The sequence below is a fragment of the Sebastes fasciatus genome, chromosome 6 (assembly GCF_043250625.1).
Source record: "Sebastes fasciatus isolate fSebFas1 chromosome 6, fSebFas1.pri, whole genome shotgun sequence".
In the NCBI taxonomy this organism is placed as follows: Eukaryota; Metazoa; Chordata; class Actinopteri; order Perciformes; family Sebastidae; genus Sebastes; species Sebastes fasciatus.
In genome coordinates, this window is record NC_133800.1 from 21,377,821 (window position 1) to 21,403,705 (window position 25,885).

Consider the following 25,885-nt stretch of genomic DNA (forward strand, 5'->3'; position numbering starts at 1 on the left):
TAAATATACTTATATGCACATTTCAGTCACTTGGCTGTACATTGGAATCATCCAGAATGTACATTCATCCTTTTTACCACTTTTTATCAGGTGTCACATTGTTTCCTTTTCTCTTCTTGTCTTTGTTCAGACTCCACAGAACTGCCCAAGCGTCTAAGCCTGGACAGCTCATCTTCCCTCGAGTCTCTAGCTTCAGCCCAGTCTGTGTCCAACCCCATGCCCATGGGATACTCAAGCCTTCCCTTCTCTCCTCCTTGCCTGGACAATCAGGCGTCCGATGCCATCTCTGTCTATAGCCTCAGCTCTGTAGCCTCCACCATGAGCTTTGTTTCCAAGTCAGACTGTGATTTCCTCGGTCATCGGCAACGCAGCGGGGCCACCGCACACTACTCTATCCACAAGCACCCTCACGTTCCCCGCAGTCGCTCCTCTCCTCATGGGGCAGCTGCTGCTGCAGTGGCAGGAGCCCGGGGGGAGGATGAGGAATACGAAGGCTTTTCTATTATCAGCAGCGAGCCGTTGGGAAGCCACTGTGATTCACTGCCCCTGCCGCCAGGCCACAGCCAGCGCCACCACCGTGGAGGCAGGGGGAGTGTTGGTGGGTCCAGCTCAGGAGCAGGGAGAGGCTACACTGTATCAGTATCGTCAAGGGGCAGTGTCAGCACCCCCACATCCCCTGTTAAAACATCCCTGATGCCCAGCCCAAACTCGCCGTTCCAGAAGGTTGGTAAGGTGACCAGCTCAGATACAGGTGAATCTGACCAGTCCAGTACCGAGACGGACAGTACTGTCAAGTCTCAGGAAGAAAAAACTGTCCCTCTGGATCCTCAGGAGCTGGCCCAGAAGATTCTGGAGGAGACTCAGAGCCATCTACGGGCTGTGGGTAGTCTTCAGCGGGCTGGGCCAGAGGGCGCGACAGCTGGAGGAACCTCGGTGCGGAGCAGCGCCTTCCGCTCCTCTGAAACTAGCGCATTCAGCCGCCCTAACAGCAGCGCTAGTGGCCGAGCTCAATCTTCCCCGCGGCCCAAACCTCCCTCCCGTTCCTCTTCGCTGCAGAAGATAAGCTCTGGCTACAATAGCCCTGCAATCTCTGAGTCTTCCCAAAAGGAGGGCAGCCATCCTTCGCCGACTCTGGACAGCCACGCACAGTTCAGATTAAAGTACCCGAGCTCTCCGTACAGCGGCCACATCTCTTCTCGCTCCCCGAGTAATGTGTCTCCCAGTTCTGGTCACCAGTCCCCGTCTGGTAGCGCTCCATCCCCTGCCCTGTCGTACTCCTCTACGGGCTCCACCTGCTCTACATCGGCTGATGTCCCGGACTTGGACCGGCTAAGAAGAGGGGTCATTGATGAAAAAGTCCAAGCTATCCACAATCTGAAGACCTTTTGGGCTAACGCTGCAGCCCAGCAACAGCAACATCTACGTCCTGTCCGAGGCGTCCACGGCGGTCCCGGACCCCTCGCTTCTGCCAGTAGGGATGTACTGAGCCTTCTGAACCTCTCTCCACGCCACTGCTCCCCTAATGAAACCCAAGACAGCCTGGAGCTGCGGGAGCTGGGGCTGCAATCACTAGATAGGGGCAGCAAGAACTCTTCCAATGGACACCACTGCTCCAACCCTAGAAAAATGGCCCCGTCACCTACTATTTCCACAAGCAGTAGCCCTGGTGCTCGTTCTATCCGACTACCTGCTGGCAACGGATACAAGTTCCTGTCGCCTGGAAGATTTTTCCCTTCCTCTAAATGCTGAGACATTTAAAACGGTCCTATACTTTTATCTATCATTTACTATCCTGTGCGCTGGAGGAGTAGGGCACTTTTTGAGGATCACTGTTGGTCCGCCGAGCTTGACCGGCAGTGAGAAGGATTCGATTGGTCAGTGAGTGTGATCCTGCAGAGGCACATGAATGCTTTAGAGAGTGTCTTGTCTTTGTGCCCATAACACTGTAAATGGCAATGAGAAATACTCAACGACCTGATACTGTGTTTGTGTGTAACTGTGTGTCAGGTAGATGTAAATGCCATTTGGTATTTTTCTTTGCTGTTTGTGTGGGCCAAGATGCAACAGCTATGACTGATTTCCTCCATTCTATTTTTTTGTTTTGTTTTTAAATTGAATGGTTATTGTTATTATTGTTTGTTATTGTTATTAATATTATAATAATTATTATTATTATGTTTTGTAAATTAATTCCAGTGTTTCACAATCAGTATTAAGCGTTTTTATATTATTAAAAAGTGAACAAACCTGTACCATGTAAAGATGGATAGAGTGGGGGAAAAAAAGATTTAATATTTTTTATTGAAATCAAAAGGGCACTTTGCCTGATTTCTTTGTGAATTGAGTGTCTGCTCTGAAGCATGGATTCTCTTGCTATTCAATGTTAAGTACCATGTATGACTTTTTAGCCCATGATTTTTTGAGATTAAACATGAAAGTTTCATGACAACCATCTGTCATTTATCAGTAAACTGTTTCAATAAAAAAAAACATCATGTTTGCTTTGTTGTATTCCTGACTTTACATTATTCTGATGTAAGGCACCATTGAGATTTACTTAGTTTTTTGCTTTGTATTTTTTTATACCTTTTTCTTGGTAAATACTTTCACCTCTTCAGGCTTTTAACAAAACAAATTTAACAGTCTGAGAAGGAAAAATCACATGTCCACAGTAAGGATATGATTCAAGATTCAAGATTCAAGATGTTTATTGTCACGCCGGTTATACAGGTACAATCGTGTGAAATGCTTTTTGCTGGGAAGCTCCATTAAAATAATAAGCTATATTACAATTATAAAAGGAAATACTTTGTACAAGGGCATATTAAGAACATATACATATCAGGAAGTATGAATGTACATATATAAGAAATACTTTGTACAAGGCATATTAAGAACATATACAGGCATATTAGGAACATATACAGTATATATTGAGGGGCCACAAATAGACATAGTTTGCAGAAAAAAAGAAGAAGTTTGGAACCACTGCCACCCATGACAGGTACCAGGTCTAAGGACACGTCATTGTTTAAGCATGTAGGTTGTGCAGCAGATAATGAAAATGCATGCTCAAAATCTTTAGAAACTGATGTGGTTGATATGATTGACTGACCTAAAAGAACTGGTGCTCAGGGAATGAAACTAGCACCTGCCACCTGCCAAATACAGGGTAAATGTTGTCTGTGGCAGGTAAACATTTCAGGCCACCTGCCATATTCCTTATATTAAGAAATATGATTTTTAAAAAGCAATTTCTAAATTAAAAATAGTCCGGGATTAAGGTTACATGATCCATATTTCTACTGTCTGTTACCACTGACTCAGTGTTTACTAGGGGTGGACGAAAATATAGAGTATTGCAATATTATGTTTTGTGATACTGTATCTATGAATTCTCAAAAACTCTGTATTGAATTCGAATTAATAGTTTACAAGCAAAGATTAACTTAGTCAATACTTTTTTATTTGCAAAGATATGCACCGTCTGTGATAAATGCAAATTGCAGAAAGAAAAAAAAAGTTTGGAACCACTGCCACCCATGAGAGGTACCAGGTCTAAGGACACGTCATTGCTTAAGCATGTGGGCTGTGCAGCAGATAATGAAAATGTATGCTCAAAATCTTTAGGAACCGATGTGGTTAATATGATTGACTGACCTAAAAGAACTGGTGCTGCTCGGCTGTGCAGTAGGCGGGTTAAAAGCCCCCAGAAAGAGCTTCTATTGGTTATAATACTAATCAGCAGGAGGGGCAGCTCAGCAGCTCATCCGTCAGCAGCCATAGCGGTCTCTCTGGGCAGTACCAGTAGTTACCGAGAGGAACAAGCTACCATGGTCCTCATCAAGGAGTTGTAAGTGTTTTTCTCTTTTAAACTCTTTTTGAAAGTGTTGAAACAACTACATCGCGTGGTAACGGATTGGATTAAGCAGGGGCAGTTTTTCCAGTGTGTTTTGACGCTGATGAAAACTTTTATTCATCTGGTGTGTCGGACACACACACACGCGCGCACACACACACACACACGAGGGCAGGAGGGTGGAGGCATTGCTCAAGAGCTGCTGCTCCGGCCTACCGGCGTTGACAAGCGGTACAGTGTGTGACAGCTGCTGTTTATCTTCTCATGTGTTCACTTAAAGGTAGCTGGCTTCTAAACACTTCAGTCTACTGGTTGTATTGTGTGTTTTAAACATAGGAGTTGCAGCACGTGTGCTTTTTAAGCTGTAAAACTTGAGCTAACGGTTTAGCTTCAAGGCCTATATAAAGGAGGATGGGACACTCGTCATCATCGCGTCTTTTACACATGCACAGCAACATCTGGCCCGCACTTGAGTTACACTGCGCATGTGCAGTACCCCGCACCCCCCAAGACCCGTGTCCCATCCTCCTTCCATAGGCCTTGTATAGCTGTTAGCGTGAATTAGCACTGCTAATGTTATCTTTACCACATTTGACACACATGTACACTTGTGGCGGCGACAACTAATCTTATGCAAGATAAGAGACTTTGATTAATAGGCTCTCAGGTGTCAAACCCATGGTCAAACCAAGCTGATGTTATATCAATCAACTAGCCTGCTAGCAGTGGTGACTGAGCTAGCTGTTAGCTGTGTGAGCTACAGTATGCAGCTGGAGCAACAGATGTTTGTGTTGACATTAAAGCCATCATCAGTGAGATAGATGTGCCAAACCACAGCAGTAAACTATCATACTCTTGCTAGTTAGTTTTAATCAAGGCAGGAAGTCTGTTTACAAAATGATTCTTCCCAGACTTAAATATGTTTCTTTTCTCCTGTTTAATTTTAATTTTTTTAATTATTTTATTTATTTGCACATATATATATAAAACTGCACAAAATCCAGTCAATGAAAAAATAAACAAGAAATGTGTCAGGAGAGGTATACAAAGGACCTCCCCCAACCCCAGGAAAAAAAAAATAATAGCAAAAAAGGAAGAAAGATCTAAACTAACATAATTTAAAAAATACAACAAAAGTTAAACAACAACGAGGAGCACACAAAATGTGCAGAAAAACCTAACCAAATAGTGGAAAACAATCCAATAAAAACAATGAAATACATTCAAAAAACAGTACAGAAGAAAAGAAAATATATATAAACATATCAAAAGATAATTAGACATCATTAATTAAATGTGATGAGAGTTTCCTTTTAAAATGTTCTAAGGATAACGAGCTCTTGATAACATGTATTTTGGTGTTCCATATTTGTACACCACTATATCTGAGGGAGGAATTAAATTAACCATAAGTCAAAGTCCTGTAGCACAGGAATGTGACACCAGTCTAACAAATCAAATATACAATTATTTTGTTGATTTAATTTATTATTACTCTCGTATTTTTGTATTATTAGTTTTTTTTGTTTGTTTTTAACTCTATTCCTTTTTTATTATTATTATTATTTCTTTTCTTCATTTTATTTCAATTTTGAATGTTGAAGTTTTTTTCTCTAGTGTACTTAAGGAGTTTGTCTATAAGCTCATCTACTTAAAAATTGGTTTATAAACTTTTGTAATTACGAACTGTAAATTGCATATATGAAAACAACCTCGAAAAAATAAAGTAAAAAAAAATATATATGTTTCTTTTCTCCTGTTCAAATTAAATTAACTATAAGTCAAAATCCTGCAGCACAGGAACGTGACACCAGTCTAACAAATGAATGCTAGAATGTAATAGAGAAATACCTATATTAAGTTTATTGTAAACTTTATTAAGCGAGATCAGCAACGTTTTGAAACAAGTCCCAGATTTGGTTAATGCATTTCATCTTGTTTGATTGAATGTTAAAAAGATTAGTGTGGTATGATTAGTGGTTTGATCTGGCTCTCTTAATGAACTTTATTCCTGTCCATACTCCCGACCTTCCTTTTTTCTGTGTTCTTGTGCTTGAGTCATGAACTCTAAATTGAGCTGTGATGCTTCTATTGTTTTGTTCTTATTGTGCAATTTTCTCCTGTTGTAATGTTTGTTTTGTACTCATATTTTTTTCATTTGAATCATTAATCCTTTTGTAAGGCACTTTGTAGCCTAGGTTTTCAAAGGTGCTTACATACTGTATTTCTGTTCAGGAACAGGCCTTTACCTTTTGCTTGTTTTGTTTTTTTAACATGTGACCTAAGGTGTCCTTGTATTTATGCATATTGCAACCACTTATTTGCACTTACAGTTGTTGTGGTTTATGCCTAAATGGCAGGGTTGAAATTAGCACCTGCCACAAGCCAAATGCTGATAAAATATGCAAATGGCTGCTAGATTTGCTTCACTCACCAGCCTAAAAAAACAACGGTAATCTATTGGGTGGATGGTAGATTTTGGAATCATCCAGCCACAGTGGCAGGTGGACAAAACACTTAATTTCCAACCCTACTAATTGGTATTAACACCCTGTTGTTCATTTGGATATTAGAGTGGATGCAAGGACGATTATTGCTCTTTTTAATTCCACATACCACAGAAACTCTGGCAATATACAGATTAGAGTTAAGCTAAGTACAGTAAAACCGTGTTACCACAGTGTCCAAGTCAAAACCATTATACAGCAATACTTTTAACATGTTTAGAAATACATTTAGTTGCACCTCAACGCTGCATGGCCTTAATTGATATATATGATTTTAAAAAAGTTTAGTTTTTTGTTTTTAAAAAAACAGTCACTATATCCTAACCGTAGTGCATGAGACAGGTAATCTGAAAAAAAATCATGTTCCTCTGTGTCCTCCGGTGCTCCTAACGGCATCTGCAAGATTTCACAGACCGGAGGAAAACAACCAATCAGAGCTGATCTGGAGCCTGCCGTCTCTGAGCAGCTGTCAATCACTCACAAACTCTGATCAAACGGTCAAACTAAGCAGAGCTGATCAAATATGAATCAATATTATGTTACTATAATATCTATTTCTCACCTCAAATGTTTTCAGAAACATCTTGTAGTGTACTGTTTAGCTGTAAAATGAGAGTTTGTGACCCGGCAGCCATGTTGACCACAGAGATGAGAGTGACGGCTGGCTTTACCATACGTTATAGTTATCATGCAGCTTTAGTCATGATGTCTAGCTCTGCTTCTCCTGCCAATGTATGGAACCCAAAGTGTTTCGATACTTTACTGTATGTGTGGTGTTTACCACTTTGGATTTAAATTGTGAGGGTGCAGGTCATATCCACGAGGACCCTCCGCCGTTCTCTACTTTTTTTGTTTCCTGTCACTGCTGCCGGCTGATGTTTGTTTTGGTTTTTGAAACGGATATGACGTCACGTTACTCCGAATTCAGCATTATTCAACAATAATTATTCAACAATAAAAGCAGTAACTTCCTTCTACCTCCGCATAGACTCAAATGAAGCAAATATATTGATTCTGGCATTAAAAAATCAATTTCAAAATCGTAAAAAAAAAAAATCGTGATAAATAGGTGAATCGATTTTTTAGTTTATTTTTCACCCGTAATCCACACCCACGTAATGTTCTTCTTAAGTGCTGTAGCAAATGCCGTGCATAGTTTTAAGACCACTACTCCTCATTTACTCACTAACTATGCTCCTGTCCAGCTCATTTATCAAACTTGAGAACTAATATGATGTGCCCTGTGCCCTTGATTGTGTCGAAAGTCAACGTCACTCATCATTAAGCTTTGCTTTAGAGTTATCAGTGACCTTGTCGCAGCAGCCTGGAGAGATAAAACATCATCTGTCACTGGTGTCATTAAGATTAACCTAATTTCCACACAAGTTAAAAGAGTTAATTCTGGACAAAATGCTAAATCTCATTGTTGTCATGGGTTGCCACAGCTCATCATCAAAAGAGCACATGGGGGGGGGGGGGGGGGGAAGTGCAGTCAGAAATAATACAACAAAAATGCTGTGCCAAGTGTTTTACATGTCAGCGTAGAATACAGCCCTTGCTTTAGATTTATACTTTGAGAAAACTTCCTCCGCCTACTTTTTTTCTCTCGCCCTAATGTGAGGTTAGTGGTCACTGACTGAAGCTTCATGTTCATCGGGGTAAATGATGCAATTGGTTTTGGCATACCACACCCCGAAGCAGTAGTCTGTTGAGACATGAAGAAAAAGGTTACCGTGTCCTGAACTATGCAAAGAGTAAACACTGTCTTTTAAAGTTTGGATATCTTGTCTTATAAAGATTCAGATAATGTTTTTTTTTCTTTTTCAAACAGCTGTACGTGCTGTCACTGGTCTGTGCAGCACATTTGTTGTTTTTAAGCAATGTTTTTAGCCCTCACTGCTTACATTTTCCTTTGCTCCTCTTCCTCTTTCGCCTCCTTTCATTGGAGTTTTCTTCATCTCATAACCATATACAATATCAGCTTTATTCCACTCTGGTTTAGTGATGGGTTCCTCTCATCTTGCTGATGTCAGCACTACTGTGTTGAACTGGGAGCTGACCTCGACTGGCTTCCTGTTCTCTAGCAGTGAGGTGGTTCCTGTGCATTGTTGAGGTTATTTCTAATGCGTGGCTACGGCATTACTGCTTCTTCTGCAGTGGTTCTTTTTTTTTTTTTCATAATGTGTGGAGATTTTTTTATTATTTGAGTGTTTTTATACATTTTGGATCATGGTCCAAACTAAACATTGAATTGAATCATGTTTTTCTGCATCTTCCTTGAGTGTAATGTTATTTTTGGTGGTAATGCTATATTTGTCGTTCACTTTAAAGTAAAATTATAGTGCTTCTTCTGGCAGGAGTGCTTATTGAGCAGTGTATTTAAGAAACAAGTGTTGTGTGAATGTTACCAAACGTCTCTCTCTCTCTCTCTCTCTCTCTCTCTCTCTTGCAGCCGTGTGGTTTTACCCTGTAGTGTTGAGGAGGTGAGTAATCCCTCTTATTATTACATTGACAAAATGAGTAATGTTGAAAATGGCTGTATTATTATTTTCATTTTAGAACTTGTGGGTTCTTTCCTGTACTCTTTGCTCATTATTAAATGACAACAAACAAGTCTATGCCAGTCAGTGCAGAGGATGTGAAATACTAGCCTTTATTTCTCTCCTACATTTCTCTTGCAGCCTTAATACTGGTCGACGTTCACTTTAATTAAAGAAATCTATATGAATGAATTGATCCAGTTCCACTATTCAGATATTTTACACTTGGATCATGTTTTCTGTTAGTGTCACCTGCAGCAGAACCGGATGATCCCTTATTTGGGCTTTAAGTGTGTCACAGAGTGGGGGTTTATAGGATTTACAACAAGTCTCTGTAATGCACCTTTCTTAAAAATAATTGCATTATCCTCACAAAGGTTAAAGGCAGTGAATAACAAATGCACTACTCTTTTATCATTTCCAGTGTTTGGCTTCTGGTTGCAAGTTAAAGCAACACAGTCTCAAAATATCATCATTTATAATTCTTATGAAGGGCAGTGTGTTTATAAAGGTTCATGTCATCAATCCCAGACATTCACCGTGCTGCCTTATATGGTGATTAAAATCTCTTGGCAGTTAGTGCCGCGTTTTTTTAAAGCTCATTCCAAATAATTGAAAACTAAGTGTTCTCTTTAGGGGAGAAACACTAATAAGAGCTCTGGTAGCTGAAATATAAGCAGACATCCACCCTTCTGTTGCACCGTCATGCGACACTAGTTAACTTGGAACCTGCAGAATGTGGGATAGACTTAAAGTTTGATATGCAAATAGACGGTACAGATTATGGCTGCTCTTCATTGTATTTTAATTTGGAAAGACAGCCGTATAATTGAAAAAAAGGACCCTTGCTCCTACACAACAGGTCCGACACAAGCTTATTTGTCTATTGAGTTCTGCGGTAGTTTTTCTTGGCACGTTCTGACAGCAGTGTAATAACACATCTTTGTAAGTTTATGTTGGCTTCTGTGGTCAATTTTAAAACACAAAAAAAGTGATATATGTGCTATGTCTCTATAAGCACAACTTACGACACAGTAGGTCCCAACCTGGGCTTTATATATTCTTTCTGACTTTTCTATAATTAGTATTCTTTCTCTTGTACAATCCTGCAAAAAAATCCTAATGAAACAGTCTGAAAAGGAAACATAATTTTGTCTGAACTGCTCACATGTCATGGGCACAGTAATGGTCTGTGATGAGGTAGACATTGCTTCATTTTAAGGGGTCACATGCAAAGAAAGGTTGGGAACCACTGGCCTAAAACATTGAAAAACAAATAAAATGCAAAGAATAGAAAAACTTCTGACATCATTGGCATGGCTAGTAATTCAGGCAGCCTTTAATAAGAAATACTTAAATTTACTGAGATTCTGTTTATATCTTTTTATATAAATAAAAATAGAAAACAGCATATTTTACTTATTATTATTATACCTCATTGAACCTGGAGCATCAATACGTTGGTTTAGACCAGCTTTATTTTGTTTCCTGGATGTACTGTAAGTGACTGATGTATTTTTGTGTTAAGGTTGTGTTTTTATGTGTTACAGTATCAAGTGGGGCAGCTGTTCTCAGTGGCTGAAGCAAGTAAAAATGAGACAGGTGGTGGCGAGGGCATCGAGGTACTCAAGAATGAGCCCTATGAAAAAGACGGCGAGAAAGGACAGTATACACACAAAATCTACCACCTAAAGAGGTACCGTTTTCAATCAGAATCCCATAATTGCACCTTCTCACAGTGTAATAGCATCGTTCTACCAGGCAGTGGCAGCGTTGTCTTAGCTTTGTTGTGAGGCATTTCAAGTTGTTTGTTTTTCCACCTGCACAATCTTTCCTGTAGAACCTCTGATAACTGAGGCGATATGTCTTCCCACTCCCTTTCTCCACTTGCATCAACCCGTTCCCATCCTCTTTCCCGACCCTACAGTAAAGCCCCCGGGTATGTCAAGCTGTTTGCCCCTGAAGGCTCCCTGGTATTCCACGAAAAAGCCTGGAATGCCTACCCCTACTGCAGAACCAGTGAGTCCCCCTCCCCATATCACTTTACCTTTGCTTTACCCTGAGTCCTTTCCATTGTTAAATACACTTGTGTTTTCTGTTGGTGTGGATTTATAGTGTTTGTTCTATTCTATATATAATGTTGTTTTTCCCGCCTCTTTTCTCCTCGTGCCTAACCGTGATCCAGTTGTGACGGTAGGTAACCTTAAATAGCGTTTGTTTTATTGCATTTATTAAATTCTCAAAATAGTCCTTCAACTAAGTTTAAGGTGTTTATGCACACTCCATGTACTTTCTATACATTCAGTTGTGTAATATCATATCCTGACTCTTCCCTCTAGAATGAGTATATGAAAGACAGTTTCTTTATTAAAATTGAGACTTGGCACAAACCAGACCTTGGAACGCAAGAAAACGTGAGTACCTCTGCATCTTAATGAGCTAATATCAATCTAATCTGAATTTGTATGCTCTTCTTCTTACAGTTTTATTTTTGTTTGGTTGTTCAGGTGCACAAACTAGACAATTACACGTGGAAGACTGTATCGACTGTGCCCATTGACATTGCAGACAGAAGTCAAGTGTCCAATGCTGTAAGTAGAAACTCTTCTGGCAAACTTCCAGTGTAAGATAAAAATGCAGTTTGGCGCCTTCGTGTGGACAAGCCTGATCATTACCAAGCTACCTGCCAAACCCAATCCACTTTACATAAAGACTGTTCTTATGGGGGTTATTGGTTTATTTATGATGAGCAGTAATTGTATCATTTCATTTCATTTTAAGCAGATTTTACTCTGGAGACACAAGAACTTTTTTAATTTCTGTGTTGATGGATTTCAGAAATTTTGGAGATTTAATAAATAGGAACAAAATAACTGATAAACATAAGTATTGTCACATTTTATAATTGTATGTGTACAGCAGATCAGCATTCATTTATGTCTGTGTTTATCAGTTATTTTTGTAGTCTATATGTCAGAAGAACAGAGCAAATCCCCAGAGCCTGGGGCGACGTCATCCTGTAGCTAATTTTTCAGAACAAAAAAAACCTTTTAATAAATTAATTTTATTTAAAATTATTTGAAATTTAAAATTATAATAAGTAAAACTTGCAAATCATCACATTGGAGAAACTGGAATCTACAAATGTTTGACATATTTATTAGACGATTACCTCAATAAGTTAGCAATATTTAAATTGTTGATTAATATGTTGTTAATCGACTGATTAGTTGTGCTATGTACTACCTTTGTAAAATTAACTTTTTTAGCAATGCTGAATAATTTTATCTAGCTATTGAACCCACTCACTGAACAGTGACGAAGTACTTGTTGTATTTAGTGGAACTGTTTTAGTAGAAATAGTGGATCCAAGGCGGGAAAATGTATTTTAGTGAAATGCATTACCAGAAGGTGAAATACCATGAAACACATAACTGTCTGGCTGACAGTGGATGGGAAGAACTGACAGCAGAAAGTCACATTAGACGGTTGGAGTAGATTGATTTAATCATTTCATTATGTTGTCAATAAATGTGAATTATCTTAACATTTGGTCTCCACTTGACATGAGCTTCACTAGCTTGAATTCATTTTAAAGCATTTGAAAACTACACACACACCATTTGAGCATCCTAAGATTGCCTCAGTAATATTTCAAAATATAAATATGTGCTTTTGATACTCTTTGAATCTCTGAAATCTCATTTGAAGATGTTACACATTATTGCTGTTATTTGACATCACATTGCCTCATTTCACTGTGGCTCTGTGTGTGTGTATCTATGTGAGGCTATTTGGTTGAGAAGCATTGGTTTCTGTGTGTGTGTGTGTTTGTTTGTGGTGGGTAGTTAACGAGGCGGAGGTGTTTGCCTTGCTGGAGGAGTGTGTTGTGTCTGAGGACCCTATCAGCCCTCAGCCTCAGGCATGGCTGCAGGGCCTGGGGCGTACCGCCAGCACAGATGAGTTTGTTAGTGTAATTAAGGCTCACAGTGCTTCGTATGCCGGAACTAGACAAACACACACACACGACGCAAACACGCTCGCAGTCTAACACACACTGTTTTACTTGTGGAGTAGCTCCTTTTCGTCTAGCACGGCATATCGATTCACAGACCTCATTAGTGCAGCACAGTGTATTGTTATAGTGATGGAGCTCTCAGCATTAAAACAGCCAAATTATCGTGTGTGTGTGTCTGTGTGTGTATGTGTAGGGGTGGGTTTCTATCTCTTTCCACACGTTTGGCACCCTCCTTTTGGCCGATAGCCCTGAAAAGTAGCTTTTAGCTGCAGGCGCATCATGATTTATTTAAAATTGCTGGGCCCTTGAGCTGTTGATAATTTGAAAGCCATTTCATTTATTTGTATTACTATTTCTCTCGCCTGTTTTTATGAAGTCAACGTTGTCATGTGCTTGGCATATGCGCTCAGTATTTTTTCTATATGCTTTAAAATGTTTTTGCCATGGGACCAAGATTCTCCAGTGCAATGGGCAGTAAGTGGTTAGTTCACTACAATGGGTTTAGCAGGACATGACTGTATGTAGTGTGTGTGTGTGGGTGTGTAAAAAGAAAAAAGAAAAAAAGAAAATAGAGTAGGGACTAGGGAGTATTGTTGCAGTTAAAGCAGCTGTACTTGGCAACTTGTGTGCTGCAACACAACCTCACATTAGCACACATGCAGCTAGATGCAAGCACATTCAAGTCTATGAAGCGGCACCAGTGTCGCCCTAATTAAACAGATGTTGCCGGTGGCATCAACGCCCCATACACACTTTTATCTGCGAGCCACTTAAGGCTGAGTTGTGCTCTGGTCTTGCTGCATGACATTATCTCCGGGGGGTGGGAGGTTTTTGGAGAATGAGTGCGGTACTCTTTGGCCTTTCAGTGGCAGCGACTGCTGTGCTGCTTAGTTTACAGCACAGTGCACGAACAGCAGTGTAGAGCAAACACAACACCAATTCTGTAACCTATTGAATGCTATCATGAAATGAAACTTTCTTTTGTTTGATGCTTTGTTTTAGAAAATTATAATAAAAAATGATCTTAACAGACTTTTTTTTTTAAATTTGACAAAACATTCAGATTTCTTAAAGGAACAGTGTGTAACATTTCAGGAGATCTGTTAGCAGAGATGGATAATATTCATAACTATGTTTTATTAGTGTATAATCACTAGAGAGAGCCTTTTGTGTTTTTATGTTACCTGAAGGCCACCGTAGTTTTTCGACACACTTGTGAAATTGCGGTAACATGAGCTGCAGAGTGCAAAACCGTGGTACCGCTGTCTGACTTCTGTTGCTCCTAAAGTAGTGTTATTATGGTAAGGATGACCTCTGAGGGAGATGTACGGCGTTACCACGGTTTTGCACTCGGTGTTACCGCAGTCTTGCAAAAGGCAGGCGTTAGCGGAGGGGTACTCAGTTGTTTGCAATCTGCAACCACACCACTAGATGCTGTCAAATCCTACACACTGTACCTTTAACATCTTTGTTGCCAAATAAAACAAAACACCTACTTATTGCTCAATTCATACTTACTCAGTTCATACTTACTCAATTCATGGTAGAATGGCAGTATTCATGTATAAACATTCAAATCAGTCATACAGATTACCTCCGCTTGTTGAACAGTTTGTGTCAGCTAAATACAATGTGCTGTGTACTGTGTACTGTATTAATTATATAAATTGCTCTCGCTGTAGGACTACAAGCCAGATGAGGACCCTGCCAAGTTCAAGTCAGTTAAGACCGGCAGAGGACCCCTTGGGCCCACCTGGAAGGTAAGGCTCTTGTGAGCTGTGGAAGTTGCATATATCGCATTGACACCCAAATGGTAATTAATGTCACAGGAGACTAAACAAAGATTCAACCCATGTTTGAACCCTGTATACCAGACTATATGACGGGGGTTTATACCTGGTCATTGTCGCTCACACAAGACCCGGATCCGCAGCTTTATTATTTACACATATTTTGCAGACCATGTATAATTCTGTGCAGAAATTTTCCAAAGCACTAACTAAAGCAAAGTGGGTCATAATAAAATGGAAAGAATATGGAACATCTGTAAATCTGTCTGGAGCAGACTGTCCTCCCCACAGAGAGGCCTGTGCCAACTCTGAAGAAGCTACAGGGTTCAATGGCTGGGGATGGGAGACGGAACGCATACAACAAAACAAAACCCCACTGTTGAAAAAACAAAACACATCTTGGCTAGTGTTGCCAGAAGGTACACAGTGGAAGTGAGTTCAGTGGTCTGAGACCAAACAAAGATGGAGCTTTTTGTGTGCTGTTTGGTGGTGGCAGCATCATGCAGTGGGGATGCTCCTCTGCAGCAGGTCTTAGACGGTAAGAGGGTAAAATGAATGCAGCAAAAGACAGAGGAATCCTTGAGGGAGAACCTGCTGCAGTCTGGAAGAGAACTGCTACTTGGGAGAAGATTTATTTTCCAGCAAGACAACAACCCCAAAAATAAAGCCAAAGCTACTCGGGGAAATGCCTAAAAACAACAATGCTCATGTCCTGGGGTTACAGAGTCAGAGTCCAGACCTCAATGCAATCAAGAATCTGTGGCTGGACTTGAAAAATGCTTTTCACTCGTGGTCCCTACGCAACTTGACAGAGTGTGAGCAGAAGAATGGAGAGAAATCGCAGTGTCCAGATGTGCAAAACGGATGCAGACCTATTCACAAACGGTAGACTCTGAACAAAGATATCACCACTAAATTTGACGTGAAGGGGGCGAATACTTGCACAATCAGTTCTTTTGTGTTTTTATATTTTTAGATCAATTTAGAGAGATTTCTTTTCACATAAACATTAAAGAGTCTTTTTTTCCCCCACAGCAGCCCCATCCCCTGTAATAATCAGAATAGCTCTGTGCACAGGAGAGCACAGAGCTGGAGTGGGGTCGACAGAACTGTAACGGCTGCAATTTGATGAAGACAAATCACCTCTTTCTCAGCCCTAATTGGATGTAATAGAAATTTCTAGTCACCAGGTCAGATAAAGGTTTTACTCGGAGCTCCGTCTGCCAGACTTCGTGTGTGACAGTAGATGAAGACAGAAATGGGGAAGAAAAAAAAAACTGCGCATGGACATTGATTCTAAATTTGACAAGCGGCAGTTCTGTATAAAGACTGATGTACTTTTGAAGGAGGGTGATAAGACAATAAGACGTAGCTCATCCACACAGAGAAACTTTGTCAGGAGTTTTGTTGCGTTCCCCTCTAAACCCCGCCGTATACCCCGCAGCCTCAAACGGGTCCTGCTCACTGTTAGAGCACTGAGAATTTCTACTCTGCAGCGGAGCCCTCAAAGTTCACCATGGGAAACTTTCCTCTGCTTCAAGAATTGAAGAACAAAGGCAGCCAAACAGCTTTAAAAAGTCTGAATAAAGAAGCACAACTTTTTATTTTGTGTTTTTTAATTAGATCACTTTCCCCGTCCGCTGTGGACATGGAAAAAGGCTGTTTTTGAAAAGGTGGAGAGAAAAAAAAAGTAGTTATGTGACAACAGAGGCACAATTTCTGCCAGCTTCTCAGAGCAATAAAACTCTTGTCTATCTCTGCATGCACACATGCTTGCATATCGGTACCCTTTGTATTTCTGAAAACTTCTGCTCCTTTGAGTGGGGCACAGAGAGGGAGAGAAGAAATGTCACCGTAAGTGTTTTGATGTAGAATCCGTTTCATGTGAAGTTCTCCTTTAGCGATGACAACTTTTCTAAACCCACTGCAAATTTAGAAATGTTTCTCATTTTCCCGCTCCCCTCCATGATCGCGGCATCAAACGGCAGTGGGATGAGGGTGATTGAGGCGGGTCTGTGGCATTTTCTCTTGGAATGCCGAGCCAGAATGAAGTGATTAATTAAACAGGTGTTCTCGGAGGGAGAGTGTGTGTGTTCTGGGGGCGAGGAGGTCCTAGGTGTTAATAATGTAACCAGCTTTGCACCGCGACGCCCTTATCGCTTCGCGAGCGCCGTTTTATCTGCCTTCCGTGGCCACAAAGGCATTCCTGTCGGGAACGGTGTCGCTGTCAGGGCGGAGGCAGAGAAATGGTCCCTTCATCTGGAGTTTATCCACTTTGCTCTGCCCCAACCCCCCTCCTCCTTTTCTTCTCTTCTTCTTCACAGGGAGACAGAGTGCAAGCTGCGGATGGATTTAGAAAGTGTGTTGTAGATTAGGCACTTTTATCTCTGCACAGCACATCTTCATATTGATAATTATTTCAGCAAGCTCCATACCCAAAGCATTATGTATTAATGATTTTTAGCTTTGAATGCGGCCAAGATTAGTCTAAAATAATATTCTCTCAGCCGTCTGCTGTTTTTAGGATTATTCTCTCATTGGGAAGTTTCTGTCAAGTCCTGACTTATTTATTCTGATCCTGAGCTTTTAAAAGTCTTGTCGTTCTTTTGCTGTTCTTCTCCTAACAGAGAGACCTGGTTAGCAAGACTGACTGCCCGAGGATGTGTGCCTACAAACTGGTCACTGTGAAGTTCAAGTGGTGGGGCCTGCAGAGCAAAGTGGAGAACTTCATCCACGAGGTTAGCGTGACATGTTTTTACACAGTTAAACTTCACACAGTCGCTTATCTTGGCTCAGGAGTTGCATTCTGGTTCAGTGAGTTCCATTTAGTAGTATTGTTTTTTTTCACTTCCAGTGTAAATGTATCGTGATGCTAAGAGTTTTGACACGTCATTTATGCCAGTTTATGTACATTTTCCATATTGAGTATACACATCTTTTAAAGAATACTCTTAATATTGTGATCACCCAGTCCTAACCAAGACTACCACTGTCTCCCTCAGCAAGAGAAGAGGATCTTCACTAATTTCCACCGCCAGCTCTTCTGTTGGATTGATAAGTGGGTGGATCTGACTATGGATGATATCCGGCGGATGGAGGCAGAGACACAGAAGGAGCTGGACGAGGTGGGTGCATAAGTAAAAGCTTCTAAACATTGTGTATCTGAAGTTCTTATTATTGGTCAGTGATGGGTCTTGTGCACAGAACTGTCTCCAACATCAAGAGTGTACAGTCTCTGGCAATACATTTCTGAAAACTTGCCCGAGCTTGAAATGAACCAGTGCAGCACGCGTCGTGTTTTTCTTTTTTTTTTTATCCTGGTGGAGCGGTTGTCTTCTAATCACTAGATATCAGATAAGTTGAATAGACAAGTGGTATGCTAGCGTGATAGAACAGGAAGCTTGCTGGAAAACATTGTGTGGCTTAACCCCATGTTTTTGTGTGCTGTTTAATGTCCTGATCACAATAACTACTGCAGTGATGAAACATGGAGTACTCAGAATATTGAGGTGGAAGAGAAGGATGTTGATTTCCCTATTAACTCAAATAGGGTATGTCATGATACCAGAACTTTAGTAATCGATGCCAATACCAGCGAAATTCCATGATTCTCGATACCAATTTGATACTACGGTAAAAAAACAAAAGTAAAACAATAAATCCCATGTACTTCAACATCCACTCCTTTTATTACCGTTTGCATACTAGTTTTTGTTAGGAAGTTAAACGGGTCATAATTCCCTCTGTATTATCTATTTTATATTGCTGTGAAAACATCTGCTTCAAACAACTGGATTAATTCAAGTTTCTCACCAAAAAATACATTTCACAAGATTGCATTTGAACACATCACGATAACGTTAGAATTTACCTTCACCCATCCTGAGTGCATCATAATGTAAATCAATGGCTCCTCCCGTGTTGAAATCGGCAGTACGAGAGCTAGTTAACTTTAGCTGTTAGAGCACGGAGCTAACGGCTGACATTAACTAGCTCTCGTCCTGCCGATTTCAACACAGTTTATTGTTCTCAATGTAGCATTATCAAGGAAAAATATGGTGCGTCAATAGTGAGTTTACTGCGTCCCAAACATCTTCTATTGTCCTTGGGACGACATTGGTTTCGAGCCCTGGCGGTACCGGCAGTACTGTAGAAAAACGAGTACCATCATGTTGTCGGTTTTCTTGACATCCCTAAACACAACTTTTTCACTGGCTTCCCAACAATTTGGCACGCTTTTCTTTGTTGATATGTTGCTGTACAAATATGACTTCCTTGATCCCCATTGCATTTCAGAATACATTCTGGGATGCATAATTAACAACTTTCCATGATTACCTACTCCTGACTGCCCTCACATGCTTCCTAATCCCTGTTTCTGTGATTTGCTGTATTTTTATTTTTGTCTAGATGCGTAAGAAGGGCTCTGTGCGAGGCACAAAGGCTGCAGAAGAGTAGCCAGGCCAGGTGTAGGTCTGAGTGTTGCTGTGTAAGTTCTTGCTAGTATAAGCCAGTCTCTTAGGTGCTCTCTCTGCTCGCTGTTGGGTTTCTGTGTCGCTGCACGCCTAATGCTGCTTTCACTCTTCGGTGTTGTGAAAGGGATTTAAGTCCACTATGTCTATATGTGCACGTGTGTGTGTGTATGCTTTCACTTACACCGCCATAGCTCACTCTGAATTAGTTAATCAATAACACCAGATCGCTGAGAAATAGGACTTATGTGCTAGGCTGGTGTTTTGCTGACCCAGTGAAAACCTCCTACCATGGTTTGTATGAGTGCCTGTTGCGTATGTGTACACACTTGTATATGCAAGTGCCTCAACATCTGGGGCAAACTTTTCTCAGAATCACACACGCTGTTTTTTAAGAGGTAGCCAGCAGTTAAAAACATACACAGAAGACCTGCTCACAACCAGTACCTGCAAACTACAGCGTCCACACAGAGGACAACAAAGCAGAGAAGAAAAACAGTCCTCTTTTTAAATCACAGGCTTTAATTTCTGTGAATCACATTCTCTGTAAAAGCTTACCACCGGTTTGCTCTTGGAAGTACTCTAAATATCAGTCTGGGAGCTTTTGGCCGTACAAGGAGAAAAAGGGAGGAATCCGGGCTGGACTGGCCAAAGTGGGCCCGGCTCAAACATTCCTGGCCTACTACCAACCGCCCCCCCACCCCCCTTCACATCTCGCCCAATTCAGCATGTGTTTCTCATTTTGCCTTGGAGTAAGTAAACAGGCGGGTGCCATCAAAGAGGGATGTGGTGAGGAGGCCGACGAGGCCTGGACCTCTGGACTCGAGGGTTAGCAGTTGGGACTGTATGGGAGGACACAGTACCTACATACAGATGCACTGGGCGAATGAGAAACTCCATGCTATGGAGAAGATGCACCAACAGTCATGTCTGCCTCTTTTTCGTGTATACTGGTTGGGTGCTGTTGGTGGAGAAGGGGGGAGGCGTGAGGAGAGGAAAGGGCAAGAAAGGAGGAGGGGCGGGGGGGGTCTCCAAGATGGCTCCTTTTTTCCTCATTAACATACAAATGGAATTCTGCAGTTGAGAAGGAGTCTGTGCTGTGATTGAGAAAAAAGGGGGGAGGAGGATGGGTAAAAGGATGGAGAAGTCGGGAGGGTGAATCCTCGTGCCATTTCATCAGATCCGTCTATTCCTCTGTTTAGAGCCAGTGTTGGTTTGAACCGTTCCATTAAGGTGTTCGGCTATCAGATTCTCCCACTAATTGACTTTCCAAAGCCATCAGCCTCAGGGTGGGAGAATTTGAAAGTGATGCTTTTATCTACCTAGAAGACAAACAAGGGGCTTGATGAGGGCTGTTGGAGCAGATTTCCAAGGAGAAGGCGAAAGATTTCAGTTTGCAAAAAAGGACATTTGTTGTATTTTTTATGGGTTTATGATGCAAGAAGTAAAACTCAGTCATACATAATGAATAGAAACTTGTGCGCCAGTAACCAGCAGCCATTCATGAAGGGTTCCACTGAAATGCATCCACTAAACCTTCCTCTCACCTGTTCAGCTCACATAAATCTAACGCGGTGTCCTCTGTTCCCCCACAGCTTCGCAGACGGGGAGAAGTGCGAGGAACCAGCGCTGCAGACGAATGAAAAGGCAAAGGATTTTAAACGCCCGCGATGACGGCAGCGACGGAGATGGCTAAGAGGCCTCCTTTGGTGCCACTTTTTTAACCAGAACTGATCCAGGCTGTGGAGAGGGGGGGATTTGGGGGGGGCAACTCTGCTACCTGCAATCAATAGAGCAGATCCCTGACTTGCATCCAATCATAGACATTCTATACACTGAGGAATTGATTTCTAGAAACCAACACGATCGTAGCTGATAAGACTCTGGTTCGTTCTGATCTCCTGGGCAGAGAAAGGCCAGCTATCAGCATCATGTTATTGACAAGACCTAGCCTTCCTGGAGAGATGTATGAAGAGGAGCTACTTGCAGCAGAGAAACATTTTTACAAAAACAAATTCTTGATTCCACAGTGAAAGATGTTGGACCAAATATTTCCTCCTGTCATATTTAGATTTTCCTTTTTCTCCAAAAAACATTCCTCTCAAGATGATGCCCCGTCTGACCTCTCTTTGTCTCCTCCTCGGTCTTAACCGTACACACTGTGGCTCAGCGGTTTGCATTCCCCGGCATGAGTCTGTCTGTTTGTCATACTCATGTTCCTTCCTGCCACAGCCTCAATTAAGAGATTACTAACACCCTCGGCGCCTTGGCCCATTGTAATCCTTCCCCCATCACCCCACCTCACCCAAAGCACTGCATCTTATTAACACTGACAATCATGCCCGTACAGGTATTCACTCTCACTCTCTAAATACAGATTTAATAGAAACCCACATACACACATGCATATGACGCATATACATTGTGCACATGAGGATAAACATGTGAATTCATTCTCACACACTCACAGGTGTGGATGCCTTTGCCGTGACTGATCTCTTGAAAGCTCAAGCTGGGCAGATCCATGCAAGCTTGTTCAGCTAAAGGATGTTACTTTGGAAGTGTTTACAGCTCCCACTGATTTCCTTTTCTTTCTTTTTTTTCCCACCCCCCTGCCCTACACACACACACACACACACACACTCCCTATTCTGAAGACGTTCACACATAACATACAACACAGCATTCACCTCCCTAACAGATGTCCCCAGAGACAAACTGCACTGAAAAACAGCCACAGATGGTGCTACACCCCTTGAGCCTCTGTCACAAGCCAAACTGCAGCGCACCGTTCGCCCCACCTCACCCGGCCCACCCCCAGAGATCCGTCTCACTCATCTGGTTCTCCGAGGTAGACGGTTTTCCAAAAAAAGGCCTCGTCTCTCCTGCTTCATTCTAGGTGTGTTTACAGATTCATAACGGCCTTACCAGTCAGTCGACACCAGCACCGCACACTGCTTGCCTTAATCTCCGGACCTGTTGGACCTATCGGACCTACTGTACCTCTGCTGCCAGCTGTTGCTCTAGCTACCTCCCTTGTTTCTGTCTGGCAGTTTTTCCTGACACCTAAAGGTTAGCACGAGCTATTAGCCTGCTACCTGTTAGGAGTAAATCATGGCAGACAGAGCTTTGAGTTGTTTGTGATGACTCTTTATTTTCTTCTGGGTTGCAGAACGAATTGCATGTGACTCCCTTTTATGTTTCCTGATATGTGTTGCCAGTGCAATTCCTTCAGCAAGCAAAAATGATGTGTAAGTTGCAGCCAGAACAGCCTGTACACTGCTGTTGGTGCAAAGAGCTGCAGATTTACATCTTTGATATGCCATATTAATGATTCTTCAAAACTCCATGGTGCACTTTCTCCCCTCAGGCTTCAGAATGGTGTGGCACTGGCCTACAGTGTTGGCCATCACTAGTGTTACATACTTAAATAGTACAAGTGGTTCCTCATTTCATCCTTGTTTTTTTGTGATGTGTCAATGTCTTAAATTGTGCAACAGGAATTGGGGGTTTGTTTTTAAGAGATCTATTTTCCATATTTTCCTTTCAAGACACCGATTACGTAATGAAATAGTCTGGGTTCAATGATCTTAATGTTTTTATTATCTGTAAATCGTATGAGGGAGTGTGATCACCTCCTCAGTAATGGGTTATTGGCTTGTCCAAAGAGTGTGAATGGATTTCTGAAATGTTTACATGACTTCAGCATTTGTAGGCTGGTATTATAGGAAAGATTTGGAAGCGATTGTGCGAGGCAACATTTTTGTAAACAATCAAAATCTCAGGTGAACAATACGACACAAGGATCTTTTGTTGATATCAGTTGCCCCAAACAATTGACTTCTTTTCACCATACCGTATTCTTTTCTGTGGGAAATATGGTAATACAGTGTCAACATGTTGATGGGACGTGGTTTGCTATATAGCCTGTTTTCGTTTCATCACAGTATGTGAGAAAGCCAGTTGGTTTCTGTTACTGTACTGGGAGTGTATGCATACGTCTCAAAGAGCGAAACAATTGATCTTCAGTGTTTCCAAGTCTATCTTAATGATTCCTGCTGTCTGATGAATAGAGAAGCAGTGGCTAAAGAGAACAGCCTCAATCAATGGTTCGCCATCTGTCAAGACAATGATATGGGGAGAGGGGAAGTATTCGCAAAAGCAACTGTACAGTTGTATTCTAATTTATAAAAATCTACAATCGTTTATTTCTGAACTGCTCGCTTTTTAAATGTTTCTGATCAGCTTTTGAAATTCAGGGGACGTGGTAGTGAATGTATGAGATTTTGTGCCTTTTCTTTTTGAGAATCTTGTGTGCCATTAAGTCTACATATTGTATCTTAATATCAAATAAATTTCATCTGGAAAATTGAATTCCAGATTGTGCTTCTGTTGTATTGATTGTTTGCAGGTGGTTGTTGAAGATTGAAGGCTAAACCTAAAGGGGATGTGGTAATACTCCTTTCCTTTTGCTTTCAAGTTTGCTTTTAGACCAGGGCTGCCCAAAGTGGGGCCTGCGGGCCAAAGTTGGCCTGCCAGATGTTTGCGATTTAAAAAAAAAAAAAATGTTTAGATTAAAAGGCCTGCGTAATCACTGGCAACCCCGACCAACTTTCCTGTCTTTCGGTGGCATCAGCAGGCTCAGTTTTAGAGTTAGAATCCAGTGGTACCTGGGCGCCTGGGTTAGCTCAGTTGGTAGAGTGGGCGCCCATGTAACAAGGCTTGGTCCTGACTGCGGCGGCCCGGGTTTGAATCCGGCCTGTGGCCCTTTCCGCATCCACTCTCTCTCTCCCCCCTTTCCAAGACTCTATCCACTGTCCTCTCAATAAAAAAAAAAATGGAAAATGCCCCCAAAAAAATAACTTAAAAAAAAAAAAAAGAATCCAGTGGTACCAACCATGTCATGATAGCTTGTCGGGAAGGACACTAAATAACGCTCTGAAGTTGGGCTACATTTTGGCGAGGGAAAAACTCATGGCCACTTTCACTGGGGTGACATATATGTGAATGAAAATGGGTTCTATGGGTACCCACAAGTCTCCCCTTTACAGACATGCCCACTTTATGATAAACACATGCAGTTATTTTCACCTGTTCTAAAATAGTGTATTTTAATATTTTTTGGAATTGCATAAATTGGGTATGACTGGAAATGATCCCAATTGTATTCAGCAGGTGGGTTTTAAGGGGGTTAACTATGTAAAAGCTAAAATAATATTCATTTAGGGGAGCTTGGGATCCTAGTACCATTTTGCATCTTAACAATACAATACAATACAATAGGTGTCTGCTTTTGGCCTGTGGCCCCCCATCGAGTTCCAGTTTTGGCCCTCCAAAGGAAAAAATTTGGACACCCCTGTTTTAGACCAATGGGCGATCAGATCCGTTTCTCCCCTCGTATAAAAACCTTGGGTGGACAATAGCAAGCCCGTAGACGTGCATACTAGCTTGGGATACAGTCTTCACAACATATACAGCTTTTAAACAACTGTCCACTAACTTTTGAATCATTCGCAATAACAGATTTGAATTGAAAATGTAGCGAGAGCTCCATCTTGAATTCATTTTGAGTAGTTTAGACGAGGGCTGAAGCTTGAGTTCTCTACTGTAAAATGCACATCAGAGAGGATAAACATCCCCTCAGAAAAAGTTACAGCATGGACTAGACTTTCAGTGACCCGCAGGTCACAAGAGTCACACAATAACAGCGGAATCCGTGCTAAAGAGCAGGAAGAGCCGCCAGTCTGCTGCTTGAGATATCCGCCTTTTTTATTGTTTGCGGAGGAATGGTCACATGCGCCTGCTGCAAGGAAACCAGTCATATCTGCCCCCCAGAACAAGCAAATGATGCTGTTTCTAAAAGCGGAGATGGGCAGGCTCGCCCACACACCTCCTGTTAAGTGGCAGCTCGCAGTTAGTCTACGAGTAGGCATGTATCCATCCATCCATGTGTCTCCCTCGCAGCGAAGATGAAGGGACATGTCATGAGTGAGCCCCTGTCGTTTAAATAGACGAGGCAACAGATGAAGAGAGGGAATGGATCTCGAAGGGAGGCTCGAGACTTGACACAGCAGGACGTCCAGGCGTGATGCCGAGGAAAGACTCGATGTTCGGTGCTAAAAACACTTTGTGATAGCCAGATCGACCGGCTTATTGCTTTCGACGCATACGCAGAAGCAACAATATTCTTTACCGTGTCAAAATGAATTGTGTAGGTCTCCAAAACCGAGAAACAAAAAAGCTCTACCACTGTGTTGCACCACATGACTGGGGGTGAGAGTGTCTGTTTTTGGAGGAAAAGGCGCAGTGAAGATTTAGCTCCAAGTCAGGTCCACCCCTACTGTGTTTGCGTGTATGTGACCTTCCCCTGCGGCCAGATTTTGCTCAGGGGCCTGCAGGTTTTCTTGGAGAGGAAAGTTATTTCTGGCCGTTTGTTGGCAGTGATGTCACGAGTGTTTCCTCATCCTCCGGGCTCGGGTCAAGTTTAGCTCCAGAGATTCTCCGGAGTTTTCCTGTTGTTCTGGGAGAGGTGGAAAAGGTGTGGAGCCAACCGACGAGGAGAGGAGGGTTAGAGGGGAGGGAGGAGGAGGTCGTCTCTGTCGCATCCCTCCCCTTAATACAATGGTTCTTCTCTGGATGACAGATGCTGCTTAACCCACCCTGACCCAGGGAGTTGTGATGGCTCCGCTGAGTGACAGG

General features: G+C 41.8%; 2 protein-coding genes across 5 annotated transcripts in view; both read left to right on the plus strand.

Annotated features, from left to right (window-relative positions):
* The window catches only part of LOC141769367 (tetratricopeptide repeat protein 28-like), a 176,040-nt gene extending 173,540 nt beyond the window's left edge, over window positions 1–2,500 (plus strand). For all 3 annotated transcript variants that reach the window (XM_074638348.1, XM_074638349.1, XM_074638350.1), the window contains one exon: window positions 131–2,500. In XM_074638348.1, coding sequence (XP_074494449.1) covers window positions 131–1,749 — 1,619 coding nt within the window. In that variant the 3' untranslated portion in view covers window positions 1,750–2,500. The remainder of the gene's footprint in view (window positions 1–130) is intronic.
* A 1,224-nt stretch (window positions 2,501–3,724) lies between these two features.
* On the plus strand, window positions 3,725–23,560 carry LOC141769369 (phosphatidylinositol transfer protein beta isoform). Of its 2 annotated transcripts, XM_074638352.1 has the most exons (12): window positions 3,725–3,853; window positions 8,819–8,849; window positions 10,457–10,602; window positions 10,834–10,925; window positions 11,092–11,099; window positions 11,246–11,320; window positions 11,414–11,497; window positions 14,607–14,684; window positions 17,342–17,452; window positions 17,717–17,839; window positions 19,125–19,203; window positions 20,782–20,921. In XM_074638352.1, exons 1-11 carry the CDS (start codon window positions 3,834–3,836, stop codon window positions 19,170–19,172), a joined length of 816 nt encoding a protein of 271 aa, XP_074494453.1. In that variant the 5' UTR covers window positions 3,725–3,833; the 3' UTR covers window positions 19,173–19,203; window positions 20,782–20,921. The 2 variants fall into 2 exon arrangements, with proteins under 2 accessions (XP_074494453.1, XP_074494452.1); XM_074638351.1 differs by lacking the exon at window positions 19,125–19,203 and having other exon boundaries at window positions 3,727–3,853; window positions 20,782–23,560.
* Window positions 23,561–25,885: the final 2,325 nt, after the last annotated feature.

What these genes read in the sequence shown, in the direction of transcription:
- LOC141769369 (XM_074638352.1), top strand. Translation starts at nt 3,834, where the DNA reads ATGGTCCTCATCAAGGAGTT. An exon ending in ATGGTCCTCATCAAGGAGTT is followed by an intron (nt 3,854 to 8,818) that starts GTAAGTGTTTTT and finishes TCTCTCTTGCAG; the next exon opens with CCGTGTGGTTTTACCCTGTA. An exon ending in CACAGAAGGAGCTGGACGAG is followed by an intron (nt 17,840 to 19,124) that starts GTGGGTGCATAA and finishes ATTTTTGTCTAG; the next exon opens with ATGCGTAAGAAGGGCTCTGT.